At 39.9% G+C, this 24,158-nt stretch overlaps 1 protein-coding gene across 7 annotated transcripts in view; it reads left to right on the top strand.

Annotated features, from left to right (window-relative positions):
* itprid1 (ITPR interacting domain containing 1) overlaps window positions 1–24,158 on the top strand; it is a 138,984-nt gene that overhangs the window by 36,711 nt on the left and 78,115 nt on the right. For 5 of the 7 annotated variants that reach the window (XM_043688819.1, XM_043688820.1, XM_043688817.1 and 2 more), the window contains 6 exons: window positions 3,185–3,228; window positions 6,811–6,864; window positions 9,810–9,855; window positions 15,035–15,121; window positions 19,386–19,588; window positions 20,547–21,022. In XM_043688819.1, the coding sequence (XP_043544754.1) occupies window positions 3,185–3,228; window positions 6,811–6,864; window positions 9,810–9,855; window positions 15,035–15,121; window positions 19,386–19,588; window positions 20,547–21,022 (910 nt within the window). Of the gene's footprint in view, window positions 1–3,184; window positions 3,229–6,810; window positions 6,865–9,809; window positions 9,856–13,420; window positions 13,507–14,172; window positions 14,331–15,034; window positions 15,122–19,385; window positions 19,589–20,546; window positions 21,023–24,158 lie in introns of those variants that run through there. The other 2 variants (XM_043688822.1, XM_043688823.1) reach the window with 2 other exon arrangements.

Raw genomic sequence — 24,158 nt, 5'->3', positions numbered from 1 at the left:
TAAGGCCCTCCACCTCCTCCCACTCACTATCCTAGCTATTGCACCCTACACTCCAAAATTGCCCCTCATGTCCCTCATGCCAGGATTAATTCCATAGAATTAATGGTGTTTGTATTGCTGGATACACCTGCACTTAATGGTTGTCATCAGGATGAGGCTGGCATTGATTATACATTCTCCTTCTTCTAGCTCCACTAGATGTGAGTATGTACAGATAGTCAGACAGCTGACTGTCTTGGTGCTGGGTCAGAAATGGAATGCACTGTACTGCATGTACAGCCCTGAGTTTTGTTTACTTCAGATGACCAAGTTCTTGTCCAGGATCAAAAGTGAATATCATGTCCTCTTTCCTGATTTCCACTTTACTTTAGCTATGCAATTCTCCCAGTACTTGATGCATGTCCTGACCTTTCTGGGCCATATTCCCAGCATTTCAAGTGAGTTGATCTAACTGTGAAGAAGATAGAGGACCTTTTTAGCCCAGTTATGAAAATTGTGGCTCATGTTTGTTCTGATTTATTTTGACTCCTGAGGCAAGTACAAACTGGTTTCAGATGGTCATCAGTCTGTGGAGAGTCAATGGATCCATGTAGACTGTGGTGGTATTGTCCATTTTTAGACAGCCCTGAACCAATGTGTCTCTGCTGGCTGGGATCATCACCACAATTGGGGTTTGACTACAAGAAACATTTGTGGTTCCAGAATACTGCACCAATGAAACATTTATCTGTTACCTATATCCAGCCATCCTCTGGCCTCATTGTTTGGCACATTGGAATCAGGTTTGCAATGCCAGTCCTTGCCCAGCAGAAAAGGTTTTGAAAGTAACCAATGTTACTTCAGCAAGGATTCTAACAGCTAATAGACAGAGAAGGCATTCACTCCGTCCATCTGCACTGGATTTTACTTGATCCAGATCCCCGAGATGAGGGGGCAGTAACTAATCTGCTACAACACCCAATTAGTCCCACTTCCCATTGTACGCTCTCCACTGTTTCATTCTAGAAGTAAAATGTCATTGCCTCATCTCACTGATATTTTTCAATTCTGTACAAAGATGTATATTTTTCCTTGAAAACAGTAGGACATTTGTTTTAATAATGGCACAGTGCAGGCAATGTCATCTATTTATTTTGTACAGCCAGTTATTTAAAATATTGATTTTCCACATCACTGATATAATCACTGGCACCTTTACAGGGAAGCAGTGGGAAAGATTTCTTGCCTGTGGTTCTGCCTTAAGCTGAGAAATTAATTAGATGGAGATCTGTAACTTCCTGAAGTATGAAATCTCTAATCCATCATTAGTAAAGGAAATCAATTCATTTGTAAAAGGAAATATCAGACACATTCTCCCATGTGTCAGCCACTTTCTCTTAAAGATACTTCCATACTGATGCAGCAATGGCTTCTCTGGTACCGACAGAATACGCTCTGAAAACTGCTGGACAATAGTGATGAGTTCACCGTGCTTCTCGTTATTCACTCATTATTATGTGGAGGTGCCAGTCTTGGACTGGGTCGGACAAAGTTAAAAATCACATAACACCAGGTTATTTGGAGGTACTAGCTTTCACAGCACTGCTCCCTGATGAAGGAGCACCATTTTGAAAGCTAGTACCTCCAAATAAATCTATTAGACTGTAACCTGGTGTTGTGTGATTTTTAACTTAAGCTTATTATTGGTCTCTTTCTCAGAAAACAACTGAAACCAGGTGACTGAGTTTATTCAGGGCTTGCTTAAATAGATTTTTGATAGATTAGATAGTCAAGGATTAAGGGGTGCAGACAGAAAAGTAAGGTTGATCAGCCATGATCTTATTGATGGGAGACCAGGTTTGAAGGGCTGCTGTATTGTCCGGTGCTCCTATGTGTTCTGCTGTTAGATTTGTGAGGGAAGCATGAAGCCATAACCTCTCAAAGAGAACCAGAAATATTCTAGATTTGGGCCAAGAATATGAATGAATCTCATCACAGGAACTTAGGAGTGGTAGTAAATGTTGTCAGGATCATGTTAATTGCATGATTCCTGGCATGAAACTCAACCTTGGAGGTTCAGAAACAGAAAAAGTGTAACTGTTTTGATTCACTTCCATAGGTAGATGTCAATTATTCCTACAGATTTCTCAAACTTAATGATTTCAATTAATCTTAAATGCTTTTAGTGTTATTTTCTTCATAAACTAATTTTCTTTCTTTTACTGCCTCTAACTAATTTGAAACTTAACTCATCTTAGTGATAAGGAGGCAATGGCCTGATGGTATTATTGGGAGAGTATTAATTCAGAGAGGAGAAAGTGAGAACTGCAGATGCAGGAGATCAGAGTCGAGAGTGTGTTGCTGGAAAAGCTCAGCAGGTCAGGCAGCATTCAAGGGGCAGAAGAATCACTGTTTCAGGCATAAAGGGCTTCTGTTCCTCGAATGCTGCCTGACCTGCTGTGCTTTTCCAGCAACACACTCAACTATTAATTGAGAGATGCAGGTAATGTCATAAGTTCGAATCCAGCTTTGGCATTTGTTGGGATTTGAATTCAGTACAAAAAATACCTGGAATTAAGAATATCAGGAAATATTCATCTGTTTCACTAATGACCTTTTGGGAAAGAAACTACTGTCCCTACCTGGTTCGCCTACATGTGATTCCAGACCCATAGAAAGGTGGTAGATTCGTAACTACCCTCTGGCCTAACAGTAACACCCATATCCTGTGAATGAATAGAAGTTCATTTTCTGTCTCTTTCTCTACAATTATTTTTCATTGATCTATGAGATAGATGTCATACAATTGGATGCAGATGCTCAATTTTGGTGCAACATGTTCTCATCAATTTATGGTGCAAAAGTAAAACTTTTGAAAAGTTGAGGTTTAAAAAAAAAGGCAAGCTACAGCACTCCAGCAACCTCTGGGTGAAGGCGTGTGTTGCATTTTTTCTTGATCTGATGATGGCTGAGTGAAAAAAAGCTCCAGCAGAATTCGGGTACAAAATTTCTTTTGAGAAATTAGCTGCTCAGGTGGACACAGGAATCACAGCGTTGCCAGCATTGAATGTGTTAATGTTGCAATCCTCCCACAGCTACCTTCAAACTATTGCATTAAACTGTTTTGTGTTTAGTTTCTGGAATAAACCCAATGACTGGGTGTGGAAGCTATTTGCATGAATTTAATGTGTCTGTTGGTTTACAGATTACACCCAAATGAGCAGCAGTCTCAGAGCCCACAGAGAACAGGTAACGATAGAAATTATTATGGGGAGCTTTATTTGTATTCTACAGTTAATGAATTTTAAGCATACATCATCCAATGAATCATGATTATTAATATTAGTTATTTTGCCTTCCATTCTAGTTTCAAAATATAAACACCATGCCTGCTCCCAAGGTACAAAAACAAGTTTTCCACTTCCCTGTTTCCAATGCGAAATTTCTCATGTCAGGACATTTGTAGGAAAATTCATTGCTCTGTAGGAAATTGCATGAATATAACACATTACTTTCCTGAAAGTGGAGAATTTACTTTGTGCTTTTGTTCGGATCCTGCTCACATGACTATTCCTATCTGACTTAGTGTTGGGAGACTATTGACCTGGGGAGAGTTTGCATCAAACGTGGTCTGGTCCGTGTCCTCTGTCAACATAGGCATGTTGTGTAAAGGTTTGGAATAAGGGGGTTTGTGAATTTGACAAAACATTCTTCCTAATTTGTAACCAGTAAATCCTGTTGTAGCAGCTTTACTACCAGCTCGGCTGAAACTGACTCTCCTAAATTCCAGAGAAATACCATCAGTGTGCTTTCATTTCAACAGAAAGAGTAAATATTGGAAATGTTACTATGAAACTCCATTTGATTCATAACATGGCAGCAGCGTGTACTGTTTATTGCTACCCCGTGTGTTGGCTGTAAAAGCTCTTTTCGAAAACGTGCCCAAGAAGTTTTGGAGATGACAGGAGAGCAATACATCAGATGTAATTTTTTTTCTGTTATTTTGTAATTGCTTTTACAGTATTGTTTAATGTTAGTTTCAAAGACCAAATTAGCAATGATATGGTCTAGATGTTTGATTGGTTATTCTAACTCTGCTGTGAGCAGGGCCGGTTTGATTTCAATGTCAAGATGAGCACCAGAGGAAAATTACAAAGCTCTGCTTGAGCAAGAGACTAGGAGGCATTGGTGATGGTAAAGGGGTAATGGCATAGTATTATGATATTGTATATTTAGTATTGTTCTCTTGAGGTGCTTTAAGGGGAGAATATCATAAAAGGCAAAATGCGGGAGGTAATAATATGTGAATAAAACTTAGTTAATGACAAGGTTATAAAGGCATCACAAAAGATGAGAGAGGTAATGAAGTGAATACATTTTGACAGAGAATTCCACAGCTTTGACAGCTGCAGAAGTTGAAGATATGTTGACAGTGAATTGACTAAAATTGGGGACACGCAGAAGGCCAGAATTGGAGCAGAAACTTTGGTTGGGGAGGTGTGAGGGGGATTGCAGATCTGTCAGAGATTACAAAGATAAGGAGGACGCGGTAAAGTGGGACTTGAAGACAACCCTCACCTCCTGATCTGAACCATACTGAGCAGATGACTCTTGTGGAGCAGTGGTTAGCACTGCTGCCTCACAGCACCAGAGACCCAGGTTCGATTCCAGCCTCGGGCAACTGTCTGTGTGGAGTTTGCACATTCTCCCCGTGTCTGCGTGGGTTTCCTCTGGTTTCCTCCCACAATCACAAAGATGTGCAGGTTAGGTGAATTGGCCATGCTAAATTGCCCGTAGTGTTAGGTGAATATAGGGTCGGGTGGGTTGCTCTTTGAAGGGTCGGTGTGGACTTGTTGGGCCAAAGGGCCTGTTTCCATACTGTACAGAATCCAATCTAATACGCCTTGGTTGTCGTCTCATGCTTCCACATTGGCCGACCAACAAGACATCCTCCTTCATTCTTCTAAACTCCAATCAACAGCCAACTCAGTCTCTCTTCATATGTCAATCCTGCCATCCCATGAATCAGTCTGATAAACATTTGTTGCACTTTCTCCAAAGCCAGAACATTCTTCCTCAGGTAAGGAGACTAAAACTGCACTTAGTAATCAAGTGTAGTCTTATAAAAGGCCTTATAAAATTGCAGCAAGACATCCTTGCTCCTCTCCTCAAACCTTGTCACTATGAAGGTGAACATATCATTTGCGTTCTTCCCTGTCTACTTAACTGCCTGCTTACCTTCAGTGATAGGTATACAAGGACATCTAAATCTCATTGTGTCTCTCCCTTATCCCATCTATCACTATTCAGATAATAATTTGTCTTCCTGATTTTGCTAATAGAGGTGGATAAACTCACATTTATCCATGTTATACTTCATCTGACATGAACTTGGTGCACCAGCATTTCCTCTTGTTCATTTAATTTACCCTTAATGCTGCTTTCTTCAAAGAATGTGTGATGATATTATGGCTTTAAGTGGTGTATTTTCTCTTGGTTTTTGTTTGAAGAAAGGTTTTAAGACAGAGGTGCAGAGCTGCCTACCTGAATCCAATATAAAGTGTATGAGACCTTGGTTTTTTTTTAAGGTGAAACAATAGAAGCAGCCTGAATAGGTGTGGTCAAGCTCCCACAAAACCAGAATTGTCAGTTTTAGCTTTATGGTAGCTGTTACTGGGATCATGAAGCTGGGTTTACAAGCTGCAGCCCATCTCTCCCTACTACACACTCTCCCTTTCTGTCTCCCTCTCTCCCTGTCTCAATGTCTCCCTATCTCCCCATCTCCCTGTCTCCCCATCTCCCTGTCTCCCTATCTCTCTCTCTCTTTCTCTTTCCCTGAGTTTTCTATTGATGTTTTTCTTCCTGAACTGGACAATTGCCAGCGAGACAATCTATTCTACTGAATTTGCCTTTGCTAAGGGTGCATTTATGGGATGTTACTATATTTAAACAGTTACTATTTGGTAATTAAATAATCTATTATTCTGTTAAGTTTTCCAATTGAATTACATTATTCCAATTTCTTCTTTATGTTGTTGTATTTTAACTGTGTTTTGCTTAACATTGAGTAGTTTAACCAATCAAATAGTATCCAGATCACAACCCCTGCCTTTAAAATAAGAAAATGTTCGGATGTAGGCTATCTTCTGAATATATTTTGAGGGGGTTTGGTCTGGTCTATAACAGATGGCAAAGCTTACTAAAAATACATGTGTAGGACAATGAGGGATGCAGAAACAATCAAATTTGTAGCCATTTAGGCTGGCTCCAGTGTTTGTTCCCCAAGATTGACTAAGAAATCTGGGAGTCATCTGCAATTTTGCCAGAGACAACTATGTCGTTCAGAAATAAAACAAAGAAAATAAAGGGCTGCATTTAAAAGTAAACTTGAAAGCAATTCATTTGCATTTATATTTCTTTCAATTCCCTGTCTGGATGGACAATTAATTAATCTTGTGAATATTTCAATTCACTTATTCATATTACAAATTGAATACTGTTGCTTTGAACTCCTCCATTGGGAGCACAACACCGGGTGTGAAATTGTCTCTCATATGTCACCCTGTTTCCCCTCTGGAGAAGCACATGTCTTATTATGAGATGAAGATAAACTAAAGCTGAGTTTCTATCTAATAGCTAAATGCTATGTGCCCACAACTTTATGAAGAGGAAATGATAGAAACAAATGCTGTAGCTGCACTTCTTGTACTACTTGCTGTAAAGCTACTGAAACATTACCTTATTGTGCAACATTTAATTTTAACCATTTCTGGGAGTAAAGCATTGGCTTACAATGACAGATAATGTCTGATAAACTGTCTGTGCCATCAGGTATCATGAGCAGGATGAACAGTGCAGAAGATGATTTGATGCTAGGTGTCGAAGGTGAGGTACACGGTTTATGTTTCTTGTCTTCCTCAAATCTGACCACCCTCTTCCCCCACCCCAGCCCCCAGTCCTGTCTGCCATTTGATGGTTCAGGTAGAAAAATCAAAAATCAATTTTTCAAAGTGATGCGTGCATTCTTATCTCTCTGTTATTTTCTGATCATTGATGCTACCTGTTGGAGGAAACTGCACCCACCCATGTATAGGCAAGAAGGAACATCTGAATGTAACCTTCTGCAAGGTACTTTTATCCCTTGCAAAATTATTTAACTAATTATTTCAGGGTATGGAATTTTAAGATTACATGTTTAAACTCTTCCAACAGACCCATAGTCTTGATTATTACTGAAATGAAACTTTTCTTTTCTTGTCCTTTCATGGTTCCCACAAGACCAACATTTATTGCCCATCCCTAATAGGTCTTGAGAAGGAATAGCTTTCCTCCGGCATGTCAGATAAGAGGCAACAATATTGCAGTCGCATAATTGGCAGAGAATTTCCTTTCCTAGATGACATTAGTGAACCAATTGGATTTTTATGAAAATCACTGATAGTTTCACAGTTACCATTATTGAGATGAGTTTTCAAATCATTATAAATGATTGAATTTAATTTCTACCATTGGCTATAGTAGGATTTGAACCGACATCCCCAAAGCATTAACTTCGCACTCTGTAATATGAGTCCAATGATGTTGCTACTTAATTTTACTGCATTTTTAAATTTCTCATTCGTTAGGTCAAATGCACAGATGCTGAATTGCAAACAATCACAACACCTTATGCTATAGCAAGAAAGGTTGCTGTTTGGCTGATAAGCCATGGAAAAATTAATGGAGATTTGTCGGCTACCCAAGCCTGCAAACAGTCATAAAAGATGCCAGGCTTGAATGTCTTCCACTTGTTTGCACTCCTTGCTGGAATGTGTGTTGCATCTAGCAAACCGTGTGTTGCTTCTATGGCATATTGGCTATGTGCATGGTAGTTTCCACCAACAGGAAGCTGCAATTCTGAATGGAAAGGGTGTATGCACAGGCGACAATAGTCATAGAGTCCTACAGCATGGAAACAGACCCTTTGGTCCAACTCATCCATGCCAAGACGTTTTCCAAACTAAACTAGTCCCATTTGCCAGTGTTTGCTGCATATTCATGTAAGCCTTTCCTGATCATGAACCTGTCCAATGTCTTTTAAATGTTGCAACTATACCTGCATCTAATACTTCCTCTGGCAGTTCATTCCACATATGAACCACCCTCTGTGTGAAAGCACTGCCTCCCAGGTATCCTTTTAAATTTTTCTCCTCTCACCTTAAAAGAAGGCCCTCTAGTTTTGAACTCGCTCACCCTTTGCTATTCACCTTAGCTATGCCTCTCATGATTTTATAAACCTCTACATGATCACACTCAACCTCCTATGTTCTAGTGAAAAAAAGCCCCAGCCTATGCAGCCTCTCCTTAAAACCCCTTTGTGCACTACCTGCCAACAAATTAACCCAATCAAAAATAAAGCTAGTGCACGGAGAAACACTCAAGCATTTGTTTGAAATGCCAAGGAGAAGGATTTTCTCCTCCATATCGATGGGCATGCATTTTCAGCATTTTAAGCCAACACGTACATTATGCACAGTTAGGGAAGCAATTCTGAACATGAGCAGCACACTCATGGTTATTTAGGTGAGACTTTACATGGAATGCAGGGTACCTCTGACAAGGCTTTTTGCAGGCCTTCCCTGCAAAAGAAAATAAGAACTATTGGTTTATTTCTGTCAGAACAGATCATCATTGCAGTATTGACAGAATTGACTGATTTTCTAAAGTCATATCAATGCTAAGCCCTGTCTCTAGAGCAGCATAAATTTAATTTGTCTTGGCGAAGGTCTAAGTTAGGACCTGAATACATCAGCTAGAAACTCAGCACACAAATTAGTTCCTTCAAGCTGATTCCTTCTTATCTGGATGCATTGCAATCCAAATTTGCAATTTGCATTGGCAATAGGGGGAGAGACTCATAGGGAATGAGGGTGGAGCTGTCACACCAGGAGGCCAACGGCAACCCTATGTCACCTCTTTTAAGGAGCACACACCATATTAAGTGCCAATCTGACTTTGAGATAAAAGACTCCAGAGGCAGAGGTGCCAGCTGTCCAGGATCTGCTAGCCAATCAGAAGCCAGCACTACTATTGAATGGGAGGGCATGGATAATCCTGGCATTACATTTATTCAAAGCCCAGGTACATTGCTAGATGCCAGGCCACAGGTGAGTGATGCCTTGAAAAATGCTAAAGGCGTGAGGAGGGTGGGAAGCAAGGGCATTGCAGCAAGGAGGCTCTCAGAAGGTCCACAAATAATCCTGCAGGGTGGGATTGAAAACAGCAGGCTATCCACCACAGACTTAATCGATGTGGAAATGCCTTCCCTGTCCAGCAGCCTAGAACTGGAGGGCATAAGTTTGGGGTGAGAGGGGAAAGGTTTGAAAGAGACCTGAGGGGCAACTTTTTCATGCACACAATTGTGCATGTATGGAATGAGCTGTCAGAGAAAGTGGTGGAGGCTGGTACAATTGCAACATTTGCAGAGCATCCGAATGGGTATATGAATAGGAAGGGTTTGGAGGGATGTGGGACAAGTTCTCCAAATGGGACTAGATTAGTTTAGAATATCTGGTCGGCATGGATGAGTTGGACCGAAGGGTCTGTTTCCATGATGTATACCTGTATGTGACTCTTTGACTCTATAATTTAAATGTCCTGTGCCACCAAGCAAGTCATTGGGAAGGCATTAACTTCTTTCCGTGCTGAACAAAGTGCTATTAATACCCTTCTGTACAGTGGGATATTTTGCACAATGCTCATTTTATTTAAGTAAATTCATGTCAGAAACATTACTGAAATCTTTATACAGTTAAATAATTTGCAAAACATTTTTTTCCCAACTTGAACAGCTAATTTATATCCAAGTGGAATACAGAACATGCAGGAATATATGAGGTTAGTTTTTTTCATGGCAGACTTTTTGATGTTAAAATAAAATGTTGGATGTGACGTAATGTGGTGGAGTTTCAATATGGAGTGATGTCTACAAAATAATCAATCACAACTCCTATCCATTGAGCATTTCATTCCGGTTCTATTGTTATGGGTGGCTTTGGGCGGTGAAATAACTACACAGGCTGGTATCCTGTCACCAAGCCAATCTTTATTTACATGTGCTTAGTACTCGACTCTGATCCAGCTTCCTCAGAGCCCACTCTCAGAGTGGACAGAACCTCTGACTATCCTGTTCGTATGTGTCAACCAGGGATCCCTGATTGGATCAGGTTAACAGACACAATTGGGACCTCATATTCTATGAGGTCCACCTAGCTGACCCCGTTACAATCACTACAGGTGGAAGTCAAAGTTTGCTGTGGTTTTTTAGAGAAATTGCATAGTGTTGCATTGACCTGCTTTGGTGTATTCTTTCCTCCGCAGTCACAGATTTCTCTTAATGAGGTGGTTGTGGAGGGAGGTGGGGGATTTGTGGAAAGGTAGATTTCTGATTAAGAAGGAAGTAAAGTTGTACAAATGTTATTACAGATCAGGACAATTAAATTGGCTGTGAAATAGCTGTGTTCTTCATGTATGCAGGAAGCTGCTGCAGGCCAAAACATTGCCTTGAGGCAATACAATACAATGTTAGTTCAGTGAACTGAAACAAACACAAGCCTCATTTAAATACATCATTGAGTGTTCTGCCCCTGTAACAGGTCATCATCAGGTCATGGTTAAGTTGGTGGGCATACACAGCTGAAATATCCCTTTCTTACTCTGCTCAACAAATTGGTCAGAAAGTGATTTTCAGAAATAGTTTTTGAAGTGATATTCCTCTCCACTAAGGTAAGTTTTGGGCTGAGTGACAGGAGACCACTGTTTTAGCTGCTTATGATAATAATTTGTTGTTAAATAATTTTGAACAGTCTACTTGTTTCAATAGTTTAAAGTGGTTTACATTGTTTGATAATGGTTTTATTGAATTCTTTTTGTTCAGAATTGGGTAACCAGGGCTTCTAAATCATGAGGAACAACAGTGGCTCAGTGGTTCGCACTACTGCCTTACAATGCCAGGGACCCGGGTTCAATTCCAGTCTCGGGCAGCTGTCTGTGTGGTGTTTGCACATTCTCTCCGTGTCTGTGTGGGTTTCCTCTAGGTGCTCCGGTTTCCTCTCTCAGTCCAAAAATGTACAAGTTAGGTGGATTAGCCACACTAAATTGCCCTGTACTATTCAGGGATGCATAGATTAGATATGTTAGCCATGGGAAATGCAGAGTTACAGGGATAAGACAGAGGGATGCTCTTCAGAAGGTCAGTATGGACTTGTTGGGATGAATATTCCCATGCTGTTGGATTTCAATTGACAACAGCCAAGCTGGTAGATAACCAATTAAGCATGCAACAAGAGGAGGAAGGAGTCATTTTTGCCAAAGGTTTTAGCAGGAACAGAGCATCATATCTGGATCTCTGAGGAGCTATGTGTGAACTGATAGTGAGTCCAAAAGGAGACCTATGTCAATGGTTGACTGAGAATTGGAGCCAAACATCATAGCAAACCATGCAATGGATTTAGCACTGAACAACACGTGGCTCTAAACTTTTATCTGTGTCTTTCTCTCTCGCTCTCGCTATTGCTCTCTCAATGTTCAATTTATCTGCAGTGATCTCAAAAGTAACTGTTTGGAGGACAGCAGCTTTTCACTAACATCCTCAGAGAGACTTACTGGCAGAAAGAAAACCTATACAAATTGCCTGCCCTGCTGGAATCCTTGAGATGCACTTCTCAGAAACAGTAATGCATCAAGAACTACTAAAACACAGCTCTATTGCTCAAGAGAAAGGCTTCCATTATTTAGCTTGTCTCTGATAATAGTAACTCAAAAGATCTGTGCCAGATTTCCTGTTCACTAGACATCATGTATTAATACTACTTCAGACTTAAATACTTGAACTATTCCATCCAGACAATTAGACGGCTGGTGAACACTGACTATTGTTTCATCAATGGCTCGTGACTTCTCCCAGGAATCAAGGTGCAAACTTACTGTGTTGATAATGAAGCAAACCACTGGTCCCTGAAACAGTGCTTTTGCTGTATTGGCACTATGGGCAGGGCTATTCATTACAGCCTATACTGAGCTGCAAGGCTCCATCATTTTTGCTACATATGAAGTGGTGTTTTGCCTTGGAGTTGTTTCAGAATGAAGAGAAAAGCAGCAAGCTTAAAAAATGGATAAGAAACTGAATATTAAAGAAGAATGTCAAAGCTCTGCTGTGCAATGAGTTGGCAGAGCTGTAAGGCAGCAAATATATGTGATGAAGTATATGCAATGAATAGATTATGATGCTAAGGCATAAACGTGGTGGAAACTGGGATTAGAATAGTTAGATGGTTGTATTTGACCAGCATGGATGTGATGGGCTAAAGGGTATTTTTCTGAACTGTAGATCTCCGATTCTATGACTCTATATGGAAGATATTCTCCTGAATCCCTTGTATCCTCCACAGAGCATCAACACCTCCTTTCATCTAACTCAGTTCTGGCACCTACCATATCTATATCTTCAAGATATACACCTTTAGAATCTTTCCAACAGAAGCAACATGAACACCAGTAGTTCCACCTTAGTGCATTTTTCCACTGTCCCAAAATATATGGTTATACATTTGATCCCTATTGACAGATCATCTTTGCACAAAACCCGAAAATCCTGTTTTCAGATCTTCACGATCTCATCTCCTGTTCTTATGAGATGGATCTTCAAAAGCTCTACATTTGGAATAGGAAGTGACTCCATTTCTACTGAGGCACTTGACATATCTACAGACAACCTTGAGTCTGCAAACTGTAGGGACTTCTTTCAACCAAAGCTGTCTGCTGGTCCAAACCTTCATTTGTGGGATCTTGCAGTGTGGAAGTGGACTGTCATATCACAAAGTATTACTTTGAAGGTAAATGTGGAATCCAACTTATGAGAATTCACTGAACTCCTTCAATTTTGGAATTTCAGTAAAGTGTATGTGTTCTGTTCTTGGACTTGGACATCCTCTACTCCCTCATCTTGGAGTGACATTTTGTTTTTATTCACTCATAGGATATGGGGGTTACTAGCTGGGCCACAATTTATTGCCCATCTCTAGTTGACCTTGAAAAGGTGGTGGTCAGCTGCCTTCTTGAAGCATTGCACTCCACATACTGTACGCAGAAAACTGTTAGGGAGGAAATTCCAGGGTTTTGACGGAGTGACAGTAAGGAATGGCAATATATTTCCAAGCCACAATAGTGAGTGGCTTGGAGGGAATTTGCAGGTCTTGATGTTCCCATGTAGCTGCTGCCCTTATCCTTCTAGATGGTGGTGTGGTTTGGAACTTGCTATCTAAACCACCTCGGTGAGTTTCTGCAGTGCATTTTGTAAATACAACACATCGCTGCTACTGAGTATCAGTGATGGGGAGGGGTAATTGTGGTGCCAATCAAGTAGGCTGCTTTGTCCTGAATAGTAATAAGCTTCTGGAGTGTTGTTTGAACCACACTCATTAACAAAGTGGAGAGAACACTGCTGAGTTACCTCTTGTAAATGGTGGCTAGGTTTTGCAAAGTCTGGAGGTAAGTTAATGGCTGCAGGTTTCATAGCATCCAATCAGGTCTTATACAACAGTATTAATGACTAAGTTAAGTAAATCTTGGAATAGAGATGAATACAATAGAAATGTGACTACATCAAGAAGCCATGTGTGAATGTTATTGTATTATCTGAATGTAATATAGTTTGGCTTTGGACATTGGATTTTAAGTGGAATTTGTAAATGATGTCTTTTGGAAGGAAAATTGATGAGTTAAAAGATAAATTAAATAGATTAATTTCAAAGGGAACAGAGACTTATATATCAGCATTAAACAAATCTTTGAAGTTGAAAAAGTAAGCTGGTGAAGCTATTAAAGCATGTGGGAGCAATGTCTTTATAACTGAAGATTCCAGGGGGCAAATTGACTTTGTTATGAATGCAGGCATGGGAATTGCGAAATGTGATTAACCTGCATCTATTTCCATGTAGCAGACAGTCAGTAAATTTATGCAGTCAGCTGCAAGCAGCTAACATTATTTCTGCAGTTAATTGTCTGCGCAAGTCAGCCAATGGCAACCCAACATCACAAGCAGTGAAGGCTACTTAAAGGCAACCTACTTCACTTAAAGGGAATGTGTATTGTGGCTGCAAGAATTGACAAGTTCCACTTCTAAAAACTGATTGAATTTTCACCGAACATTTTAGAGTATGCACCAAAACGTTGAGACAACATATGGAAAGTCTTGTTGAAAGCTGTTGAAAGAAGTCTGTGTTTAATGGGGGATGTCAGTGCCAGATTGATGATTTGTTCCAAGAGCAAGAAAAAAATGCAGAAAGAAGTTGAATGTCACTTGAGCTGTCAAAGTGAGTGAGTTCATCTTCAAATGACATACCACACCTCTCAACCACCTCAGTCACCCCCAGATGCAGGAGCACAGCAAGCAATGAAATGTTACTTAATTTACAGCAGCATCTTGGAAGTTACATCTCAGAAGTCACTTCTGAGCATGAGGAGTTAGTGTTGTGTCTATATGAATGGATAGTATGGTTCCCAATTTGTCCCCATTGTGTGTAAAGGTAGGAACATTATCATAAACCTTTATAAATTACTTGTTAGATTGTATTTAGGAGTATTGTGTTCAATTCTGGGTGCCTTACCTTACCAAGGACATCAAGACATCACAAGAGGGAATTAGTAGTTCAGCAGAAATAGAATGGCTGAGATATACCTCCTTGGAGGGGTTAAAGGGAGATTTAATAGCGATGCTCAAAATTATGACAAGCTGCCTTATGATAGATAGGGATAAGTTCTTTCCACTTGCATGGGAGTCAGGAATCAAAGGGTACAAGAGTTCAAATAATTGGCAAAAAGGCAAAGAAATTTGTTTACTCCAAGTTGTTTGAAATTGGATATATATTGAAAGGGCAGTGAAAACAAATTTAATAATAACTCACAAAGGGGCATTGGACATACATTCACAAAGAAAGCACAGGGGAGTGGGACACATGTATAAATGGCCTGCGTCCATGAATCTATGTAAAAGCATTGACACTTTGTTGATCAATAGATCCTTGCACACTTGCTCGGAAAAGCATACACTGTCAAGATGGAACAGCATAACGTCAGCAATCTCAGTGACCAGTGGGGCCAAAAGGTGAGTTACTCTGAGGTTTTACAGGACTCCTGAAGTAATAACACTGTAATTGTTACATTGTTAAACATTTGATATTTTGTGCACTTTTGGCAATATTTGTTGCTCATGTAGTAACTTGTTTATCTGCATGAAAGATTAATCTGTTTACAAGAATGATTCCATGGATGAGGAACTTCCATTGACAGAACAGATTGAAGAAGGTGGGACTGTACTTCTTGGAGAGAAGATAGCTAAGAGGAGATCGGACAGGCGTTTACAAAATCATGGGCAGGCTGGCTAGAATAGAAAAGGAGAAACTGTTCCCGGTGTAAAAGGAACAATTGGGCATAGATTTAAAGTGATCTGCAAAAGAAGCAAGTTTGACTTGAGGATTTTTTTCAGTGAGTAATGAAGGTGTGGAAGACACTGCCTGCAAGTTTAGTGGAGGCATTAAAGAGGGCTTCAGATGATTATTTGGATTTTTTAAAAAATGTGCAGGGTTATGGGGAAAAGGCAGGAGATTGACACTAGATAATGGTACTGTTTATTTAATGAGCCACTGCAGGCACATTGGGCCAAATGACACCTTCTGCACCATATCATTTCTGTAATTCCATGAACTGTTTGGAGACTTGAACGATTGCCATCAGGGAATTTTGTTAGGTATTTGGGGACAAGATTGCAGAGGACCAAGTTTCCAGAGTGATATTAGCCCAGCTGTTTTTTGATCTCTGAAACAACACTTAACATTTTTCAAAATCTCGAAAATATTAAAAGGGACCTGTTAGCTGAAACTGGCAGGTACCTAACAGCTGATACATTCAACATCAAAGCAACTTTGCCATCAGGGTTGAGCAGGCAGTAAGGCTAGTGAACATAGTTTAAGGGTGTTCTTAACACGTAAACACAACACACAAGCCCTTGGCTTTATAAGTAGATTACAAAAGCAAGAAAGGTAAGCAAAATCTGTGTGAATCATTCGTCAAGCCTCAGCTGAAGTAATTTGACCAAATATAGGCAGGACACTTTTAGGAAGAAATGCAGAAATTGCTGGGAAAACGCAGTTCTGATGAAGGATCACTGGACTTGAAAGGTTAACTCTGCTTCCTCTCCACAGACACTGCCAGATCCAATGAGTTTTCCCAGCAATTTCTGTCACTACCCCCTTAATATTTGTCTGCTCTAAGAACAATGCTTGCTTCTGTAGTCTTGCAAGATGACTAAAGTCCCTCATCTTTGAATCACTGAAGTAACTTCACTCCATACCCTCTCCAAAGTCTTTACATTCTTCCGAAAAATGTAAATAAAGAAAAAACCCATAGAACTGCAGATGCTGGAAATCGGAATCAAACACTGAAATTGCTGGGAAAACTCAGCAGGTCTGGCGGTGTCTGTGGAGAGAAAGCAGAGTTAACCTTTCAAGTCCTGTGACCTTGCATCAGAACTGTGTCTTCCCAGCAATTTCAGTGTTTGATTCCGATTTCCAGCATCTGCAGTTCTATGGGTTTTTTCTTTATTTACAGTTTTCGGAAGAATGTAAAGACTTTGGAGAGGGTATGGAGTGAAGTTACTTCAGTGATTCAGAGATGAGGGACTTTAGTCATCTTGCAAGACTAGAGGAGTAAGCATTGTTCTTAGAGCAGACAAATATTAAGGGGGTAGTGATTAGATGGAGCCATTCACAGTTACAAACTGTTTTGATACAATGGGAGGGAGAAATTACTTTTATTGGCAGATGTATTGTTTTCAAAAGGGGACAATTTTGAAAAATTTGGCAAAAATTGCTGGGGGAGATAAGAAACCTCTTTGTACATTGTGAATTGTGATGTTCTGGTGTTACATTTCTGAAAGAACAAGGGAAGCAAATGTAATTGTAAATGTAATCTAAAAGAGAGTTGGATGCAGAACTAAAAAGGAAACACTTGTGGGCTAATGGAAATATTATCAAAATGGAACTGATTGGTAACTGTTCCAAAAAGCTGCAAGGTAACATGGATTGAATGGACTCCTCAGTACTGTACAATTCTATGATTAACAACAACTGATATCTGTCAACATCAACCCTTACACTTCTAGAGTTCTATAGTTCTACAGTTATATCTTTCCGGAGCTATAATTTTAACTTGGTGTAGAACTTGGTGCACCACAACAATTCTTTGGAACCACATGGTACAGCTCTTTGTTTCCATTATTAAATGGCTTTAGGGTTTAGAGTTTTATCCTTCATTTTATTCTCAGACTGAGAAATTTAATGCAACAAAAATCGATTCAAAATCCACAAAACAACGTTTTGCTAATTTAAGACCTGAGCCAAGTTTGTCTTGAGTCCTCATTTAAATGCTTCCAATGGATAACCTGACACAGTTAGTAAATCAGCTGTTGAGCTGGTCAGGAGGCTGCGTATATGGGAGTGGAGAAGGATTTAGAAGGGCAATGCTGCCTGTGGGAGGAGGATATGACGCATCCCAGGAGCAACTACTCGTGCAACACTCCTGCTTCACTTGGACCCCAAAAATACACACTGAAAATCTCAAAGGCTATTCTTAAAATGGTCACAGTGGTGACTGAGTGAGTGTCAGCAGCAGCTTGGAGTGCAGCCCTCTTTCCTGAGTCACAAGGTTCTAGTTTCATATCCCATATCAGTTGCTTGAGTATAAAAATCAAGATTGATTATCCAGTCCAGTACTGAGAGAGTTTTGCATTACTGAAGGTGCTGTCCTGTGGATAAATGTTAAACCAAAGTCCTGTCTGCCTGCATTGTTACATGCAAACAATTACATAGCATTATTTTGTCAAAGAATGGTAGCATTAACACAGCAAATGTTTATCCCACAATCCACAGGACAGATTATTTGATCAATATAACATCACCCTTTATGGAATTTTGCTGTGTGCACATTGACCACTATGGTTTCCATGCTGCAGCTGTGACAACACGTCAAACTGTAAAACACTTTGAGACATCCAGCAATAAAGTGCAAAGTAAATGCGAATCATTTTCTCTTTTGCCTATGGGTGGGCATGCTGTTTTCTCTACCCTCCTCACTCTGATGTCATAGCACCTACAGTAATGTTAGGAGGAGATTTCTAGGATTCCTAGGGACTGTGAAATCAAATGAATTACTTTAAAGGTAGATAGTGCATGACTTTGAGGGAAACTATAACGAGGTTATATTATTGTCTGCTGATTTTATGCTTCTTGGTAGTTGTGGGCACAGGTTCAAAACTTGCTGTCAAAGGTGTTATGGTGGTATGCTTCAGTGTGTTGTGCAAATGGTACACACTACTGCCACTGTGGTGGTGGAGAGCAGTGAGTGTTTAAAGTGGTGGATAGGGTACCAATCAAGTGTGCTGCTTTGTTCTGGATGTTGATTAGATTCTTGAGCAATGTTGGAGCTGTACGTATCCAATAAACATTCCTGATTGCAGATTGTGGACAGGCTTTGAGAAGCTAGGAGGTGAGTTACTCAATGCAGAATTCCTGGCCTCTGACCTGTTCTTGTAGCCAATATGTGGATATAGTTGGTCCTGTCCTGTTTCTGGTCAATGGTGGTGTCAAGAATAGTGGTGATGGGGAGTTTCAGTGATGGTAATGCCATTGATTGTCATGGGGAGATAGTTGAATTCTCTCTTGTTGCAGAAGGTCATTGTCTGGTGCTTGTATGTTACCAATGTTACTTGCCATTTTATGTCCAAGCCCCCATTTCTGACCTTATAACAGAGGGAAGGTCATTGATAAAAACAGTTGAAATTGCTTGCACCCAGAGCATTAACCTGAGGAACTCTTGCAGTAATGCTCTGGGATTGAGATGATTGACCTTAAAGAACCACGACCATCAGCCTTTGTCTAGATGTGAGTACAACTAATGAAGAGCTTTTTCACATGACTTGAATGATCAAATGTTAGGCTGCTCTCTCTTTCCCAAATCCAACTATCTCCCCATGACATGGGTAAATGATCGGTTTGGAAGGGGTAGACAGAAGGTGATAAGGTAGTTGAGTGTCTTTGTAAGTGAGTGGTGGCTCAGATTTGTAGTTTCCCAAGAATTAGGCTGGGATTTTTCTCCAACATTTCCTGCTTTCGAGGCAAGTATCATGGAAAAATCTGATGACTCAGAATTCAAGATTTTTCAGACGATTCTGGGGAGCAAGGGAATTACCTGTTGGAAACTCTAGGCAGGCAGAATGCTCCATAATAACGGACCAAACACAGATTGAATTAGTGTTCTTTGACCTCTGACTATATGTAGGATATGTATAACATCATCCTTTGTCACTTCTATAGTGTTATTGAATTACTGAATATCTGGAAAGATGACCCTGAGGAACTCCTCCTAGATCTTGGTTTTGGTAAAGAAGAGGCTGACATCTCAATGAAGGTCCCTGCTCGTTTCTTCAATACCTCTTCGGTTGCATGTGGGATAAATTTAGGAGTATTTTTGGATGCACAAAAGCTACGGATTCAAATGGAAAACCCTGATCTGTACGGTAAGAAAAGCTGTGCATAAGAGTATGTGGTTATGTTTAAAAAGTAGGATAACTCTTACTTTTTGAAAGCTTAAAGCATCAAGTATTCATTTCAACTGGATCTTTGAAATTGTGATGAACATTCAGACTTCTTAGTCCAACCCAGTTTCAAAGATTATTTGTTCTATGTGACTGGAAGACTTTTACTATGATTTAAATCTTCGATTATCACCCAGTGTTCCAGAAATAGCTCTCTTCAGCAAGGGCCAAATATTGCAGATGCTGGAAATCTGAACTTAAACATGGAAAATTAAGAAAAGCTCAGCAGATCAGCCAGCATCTGTGGATAGAAATAGGGTTAATGTTCAAGTTGAAAGGTTCTTTAAACCATTGGATCAATGCATTTAGCTTCCTTGGTTTGTTTTGTTCCATATCCTTTAAGAGTTCTACCCAACAACTAATATAACAATCAGAGTTTTGAACTTTCTTTATTTGTACTAGCCTCAATGAACTTTTGACAGAGACCGGTGCAGGTGTCCATTATCCTTTCTTTTCAGAAATGGAGATAAGAGAGAGAAGCAATAGACGACTGTGACCTTGCTTCGCCATTAAATGCGAGCACCTTCAGTCTCAATTCCACTTTCCAGCCTCTCTTCATATTTCATAATGATGGCATAAGAAATAAACGTTTCCTGACATGAGATTTGAATGTTCAGCTCAAATACTAAGATTATTCTATTCTAGATTTTGGCACAAGAGAAGGGTTAGAGAATAATTCAGATTCCAGTTGATAGTATCTCCAAGAGGATGTAATGAGGTGCTCAAGTTAACTCAGCTTCACTCAGGATGATCCAAAAATCCTCCTGGAAACATGTAAGGTTATGACAAATCTGAAGGTTTCAATGCAAATAATGTTTAAATGTGATAATGCCCTACGAAATTAACCCATGTTATTTTTGTCCCACTCTTGTCCATTTAGGTCGTTTCCGGCAACTAGAAGTCTTACAACAAGTAAATAATGCATTCTCCTCCTTGTTAATGAAGACAAACAATGAAAATCCATCATCTGAACTCATTACTGAGGAGAAACAAAAGCTGGATACAAAAAGGAAATGCAGAAAATTGCTGAGGAAAATGTCCCAGAGTATGAACCACTCTCCAGGCTTCACAGGGAGTGATGAGAAATCTTTGTCATTGGATAGACAGGCTACTTTCCAATGTGCTCACCAGTCTATACCTGAGGACAGTGTTTTGGCACCACTGACAGTCAGACAGAATGAGGCTGAGAACCAGACTTCTGATTTGCCTCTTAAAGTGAAGGAGGGCCAAGATAATCCCTTGGAGGAAATGACTACCAAAGACCAAGACAGAAGAGCCCGGCTGACTATGTACCAGACAAAGAAATGGAAACTCTGTACAGCTGCTCAGCCACCAGATTCCTTTGAAATGGAGGAGGTAAACAGAATTAAACATAAGGATTTCATGTCACATGAGTGCAAAGTAACACATAAGGACTAGTTGAGTTGGTTTAAAACTTACTTGGGTTCTTGCATTGAGTAAGTAAGGACATAAAGCATAAAAGCATAGAATGCAATGCTAAACCTGTACGTGGTGTTCATAGGGCCAGAATATTGTCCCTAGTTTAGGAAATTTCCCAAAGGAAAAGTGTCAAGATAGCAAAGAGATAGTCGATCTTTTATTCACTGAAATTATCCCAAAATGAGCAGCTTAATTATGACTGAACAGCGCAGGCTCCAAGGTTCTTTTCATTAGAATAAAGAAGTTAAAATAATGACTGGAATAAAGAAATCTGATAGAGGTGTTCAACAGGTTGAAGGGTTTTGGTAAATTACCAATATTTTCCATAGGATGGAGAGTCAATAGCTAAACAGTAAAGAATGGAAGGAGTTTTTTAAGAGCATTTATATAATTTAAGGTTATTAGAAGAAACAGCATTTGGAGCATCTGACTACTTACAGACTATGCTGGAGAAATGGGACAGTTTGCAATTTAAATTAAGGAAATTGACCTCAATACCTGATGAAACGTCTGACAAAGAACAGTGCAAGGGTTTGCACAGATTGCAACCTTCCCCAAGGTAAAACATCAGCCATAACATAGACAGCTCTCTGACAATGACTCTTCGTGATGAATTATTTCATGAACAAATGTAACTAATCTCAACCTCAGTATCTTTTTCTTGGATGGTAAAAGACAGATGATCTTCAATTGAGGAGATTGCAGATGATCTATTAGAGTCACCATACTGGGTTCAATTCTGGTCTCTCTGCTATAGGAAAGATGTTGTTAAACTTGAAAGGGTTCAGAAAAAAATTAGAATGTTGCCAGGGTTTGGGGGGTTTGAGCTATAGGGAGAAGCTGAATAGGCTGGGGCTGTTTTCCCTGGAGGCTGACAGTAACCTTATCAAGGTCTATAAAATCGTAAGGGGCATGGTCAGGGTGAATAACCAAGGTCTTTTTTCCCTGGATAGGGGAGTCCAGAATTAAAGACCATAGAGTTAAGGTGAGAGGGAAAAGATATAAAGGAGATCTAAGGGGCAACTTTTTCATGCAGAGGGTGGTGCGAGTCTAGAATGAGCTGCCAGCAGAGGTGGAGGAGGCTGCTATAATTAAACATTTAAAAGGCATCTAAATGAGTACTGTACATGAAGAGAAAGGGTTTAGAGGGATATGAGTTAAATGCTAACAAATGGGAATAGATTAATTTAGCATACCTAATCTGCATGGATGACTTGAACTGAATGGTCTGTTTCCATGCTGTATAACTCAATGACTCTATGAATGCTAAGGGTAGTCTCTCTCAGCTCGCCTCTGTACTTGAGCTTTTTTTTAACATGTTTCAACCAAGGCTGTAATGAGGTCAGGAACTGAGTGGCCCTGGGGGCATCCAAACTGATGACCATGAGTAGATTATCACTGTGTAAAAACCACAGGATCACACTGTCAACATTCAATACTATAACTTTATTGATGATCAAAAGTAGTTAATGGTACATTAATCAGCTGGACTTTTCCTTTTTGTGGGGACAGGAAATTCCTGGGTAACTTTCCACATTGCCAGGAAAATGTCAATATTTTAACTATATTGGAGCAGTATGATGAGGGCCTGGTTAGCCTTAAAGCACAAATCTTCAAAGCAATGCTGAAATATTGCCAATAGTAGGGCCAATAGTAGGATTCATTGCCTTCAACTGTTTCTTGAAATTACGTGCAGTGAATTGAATTTGCTGGAGGATGCCGTGATAAATCATCCATTTGGCAATTCTAGTTAAAAATGCTTCAGTTCTGGAGGAATGTCAAGGGTGAGAGAATTTTTATTGAGAATGATGGCAACACAGGCAGAGGTGAAAACATGATTGAGTAAGTCCGAGCTGCAGAAATGTTGTAATGTGCAAAGAACCAAGGTACATGGCTGAAGCTCTGAAAGTGCTGCTGTGAGTCACTTTTTCTTTTTTTTTGGAATAGATACAGATGAGTTCAGGATGGGACCTGAAAGGTGAATGGGGAGATGAGTAATGTAAGGAAGTGGTCAGAGATAGTCTTACTGTGATTAAAATTGAGACTAGAAAGATCAGGTAAAATGGCAAAGCTAACAGGATGGACACAAATGTATATCAGGAGTTTATATGGAGGGACAAAGTTAGGGAGGATAGGAGGCCAGTCAACTCAGGAGAGAAAAGGTAATGAGTTGCGATGTAGGTTGAAATCACTAAGAACGAGAAGTTATTTAATGTGGAGGACAAGAAAGTAAAGCAGTGAAGAAATCTTGGTGATAAAATATTTATTCCTGAGAGTGTAACAGAGAATGACGAAAGAGAGGTGAGAGGTTGAAATAAGGTGGGATGCTCAAAGCGGGATAAAGTATCAAAAGACTGACCAGTCAGGTTAAGTTATGGTCTTATAATAGTACCAACACAACGATCTTCATTGGGTGAGTGGGTGAAGATATAGGCGAAAGTGTAGAAGCTGGAGATTAGAATCAAGAGTGTGGTGCTGGAAAAACACAGCAGGTCAGGCAGCATCTGAGGAGCCATAAAATTGACGTTTTGGGCAAAAGCCCTTCATCAGGAATTAATTCCTGATGAAGGGCTTTTGCCCGAAACATCAATTTTCCTGCACCTCAGATGCTGCCTGACCTGCTGTGCTTTTCTAGCACCACTTGGGTGAAGATATAGCCAGGCTAAAAAGCTTCACTAAAGAAGTAGATGTAACCTATCCTCAGCTAGATTTTCATTTAAGGCCATGCCAAACGAGTCATCCACAATAAATTCATAAAGAGCAGACATTTTGGAGAGCGATGGCAAGTACTAAACTACTAGATGAGTTCATATATCAGTAGTAGAAGGATGAGCTGCAAAGGAAGAGGGTTCGAAAGGTTAGTCCCAATGGATACAAACTTGGGAAGCAGCACTTCATCTTTCTGTTAAGAATTGTTCAGTCCTCTGGGCCAGTACCATCTGCAATCTTTGCACTCATTGTATTTCTTTTCTTTTGGTAAGTTTCTGTTTTTTCTTTGAAGTTACTCTTGTTTTAATTTGCACAACATTTGTTCACTATTCACTATTCATAC

Source organism: Chiloscyllium plagiosum, chromosome 4, assembly GCF_004010195.1.
Source record: "Chiloscyllium plagiosum isolate BGI_BamShark_2017 chromosome 4, ASM401019v2, whole genome shotgun sequence".
NCBI lineage: Eukaryota > Metazoa > Chordata > Chondrichthyes > Orectolobiformes > Hemiscylliidae > Chiloscyllium > Chiloscyllium plagiosum.
Note: the sequence above shows the minus strand (reverse complement) of the source record. Positions and strands in the feature narration are given on the sequence as shown.